Source organism: Propithecus coquereli, unplaced genomic scaffold, assembly GCF_000956105.1.
Source record: "Propithecus coquereli isolate 6110/MARCELLA unplaced genomic scaffold, Pcoq_1.0 Scaffold57, whole genome shotgun sequence".
Lineage (NCBI taxonomy): Eukaryota > Metazoa > Chordata > Mammalia > Primates > Indriidae > Propithecus > Propithecus coquereli.
This window is the reverse complement of record NW_012151618.1, coordinates 3256742-3258944: the sequence shown is the minus strand read 5'-3', so window position 1 is coordinate 3258944 and position 2203 is coordinate 3256742. Positions and strand designations below refer to the sequence as shown.

At 33.5% G+C, this 2203-nt stretch overlaps 1 protein-coding gene across 1 annotated transcript in view; it reads right to left on the bottom strand.

The window, feature by feature from the left end:
• UNC13C (unc-13 homolog C (C. elegans)) overlaps nt 1-2203 on the bottom strand; it is a 656589-nt gene that overhangs the window by 343889 nt on the left and 310497 nt on the right. The window contains 1 exon segment of the mRNA XM_012658024.1: nt 1608-1720. Within this exon segment, the coding sequence (XP_012513478.1) occupies nt 1608-1720 (113 nt within the window).

Here is a 2203-nt window from a genome sequence, read left to right as displayed (position 1 = left end):
ATTTGTCAAAACTAATAGAACTCTACGAGAGTGACTTAAACTGTCTATGATGAGAAAAAAAGATAATTGGAGGAGGAAATTGTTCAAAAGATCATGAGAGGAAAGAAATTGGGAAGAAATGCATAGATGACTATTTTGAGTAGTTTTGCTATTAAAAGGAAATATGAACTGGGTAGTAGAAGACAATGAAGTCAAATGGTATTTTTAAGATTGGGAAGGAAATTAATAGCATGTACCAAGAGGGAAATTGATACTTCAGGAGAGTGGAAAGGATTGCTGGATCAATGTTTTAGTACACAAGAGGAGATGAAATCGATTGCACAAGTGCAAGAGATGACCTTGTCTAGGATAACAGATGCTCATCAAAAACAAAAAAGAAGGAAAAGTATATGGACACATGTGTTAAGTACCTAGATGGGGTGGGTGGTGGGAACGTGTGGTCAGAGTTTGAGAACACTCTCCTTTCTTTCTTCCTTTCTTTCCATGAAATAGGAAGCAAATCATTAGCTAGTAGTGAAGATGGGGAAAGAGTAACAGCAAGTTTGAGGAGATTGTGTTTTTAAGCTTATGGCTGAGGCGTGGCCAGATGTTCAGCACTGTGCTGGTACTCCATCTCCTCACTGCCATTCCTCAGCCGCAGTGTCCATGGCAGGCATCACTTGTCAATCCCAGTCAACTTGATTGGGTCTCACTGTCATTTTCTGTGCACTCTTCCAGCAGCTACTGCTGGTAGATCAGAACTGACATAAATTCTATTTATGCCATTTACCCAGTTTAGCCTGATTTTAAATCAAATGAATTTTAATTAAACTTGAAAAAATCTAAATGACCATTGATACAGTATGGTTTTGTTTTCTGCCTCTCTTATATTATGAAACATCATTTTTAGAGCTTCTAATGAAAAAAAATCATGGGCAAATAAAAAGAAAAAAATTTTTTTTTTTCTGTCTAGGAACTTTCTGAATAAAGACCATAATATTCTTTTTCAAAGAGGGAAAAATTTTAGCCCATAGTTTGGCAAGTATGTTTTGGAAAGGCTTTATCTAAGGTATTCCTGGCCAAAATTATGATTGCAGAGAACTTGCGATTAAAGCAAAAGAGATATACCTAAAAAGAAATGCCTGCATAGTTTGTTAGATAATAGCCAATTATACCAATGGTGTAGGTGATCAAATATACTACATAGACATAGTATATTTGTCTAGGGCTGAAAATGGAAGTTGCTAACATTGGGGGATAAACTTTAAAAAGTCAGCTACTCTCTTGCAGCAAAAAGTCAGCAGAACATTTCAGTTAAAACTAAAATGAGAAGTGAACTCCATATCCATTTACCATTCTTTGGGATTCTTATTTTAAGTGCCATGCCCACTTACTAGAGAGCTTTATTTAAGATGGATTTAATTTAGAACTAAATTTGAGCCAAATGTATCAGAGTATTTCAAGTGTCTCGGATAATCTCTTCTTCAATACACCTTATATGGGAAGATTCATTTAACACAGGCAAAGATAGCATAGCTTAATCAACGGGGTTGACACAGTATTTGATCAAGAGGAGGGTAAAACAAGACTTTATCAGGGAATGTATGTGTTTTACATTATTCCAAGACAGTGAAATAAAATAAGATACCTTCATCCTAAAAAAGGTGATACTTGTTAGCAGGTCGACTGTTGATTTCAAGTCTTGCAGTCTTTCAGTATTGCTTGCAGGAAAGTTTTCCTGGTTAATTAGGAAACAGAAAATAGGTAAAGTTATCAGCATTAAACCTCCAGTGGGAAAACAAACTAAAACTATCTTCCTGTGAAAGAAAATGAAAAATAAACTGCATAAAAATCTAAAAATACTCCTAAAGTATTCTTACAATATTTTATCATAAAACATTACAACAAATAAACAATTTGGAAATGTTAACTTTTTAGTGTTAGAAAGCCACACTCATATTTATCCTCATAATGCAATAAAAATATGTGGAACTATCATTATTGCAATGCTATATTATTAAACCTTGTTTATAAAATAGTTTTGCTTCTAAAGGAAGGTAGTACAGTATGAATTTGAAAATATTTTCATAATTTTCCCAAGACAGGTATATTTTTTTAAAAATAGTATGGAAACTATACAAGTACTATATTTACTTTTAGTCACAAAGAAACTTTTAAAAGTTAAAAAATAAGGTTGTGCTGCATAGTCTGTCCTGAAGCATTG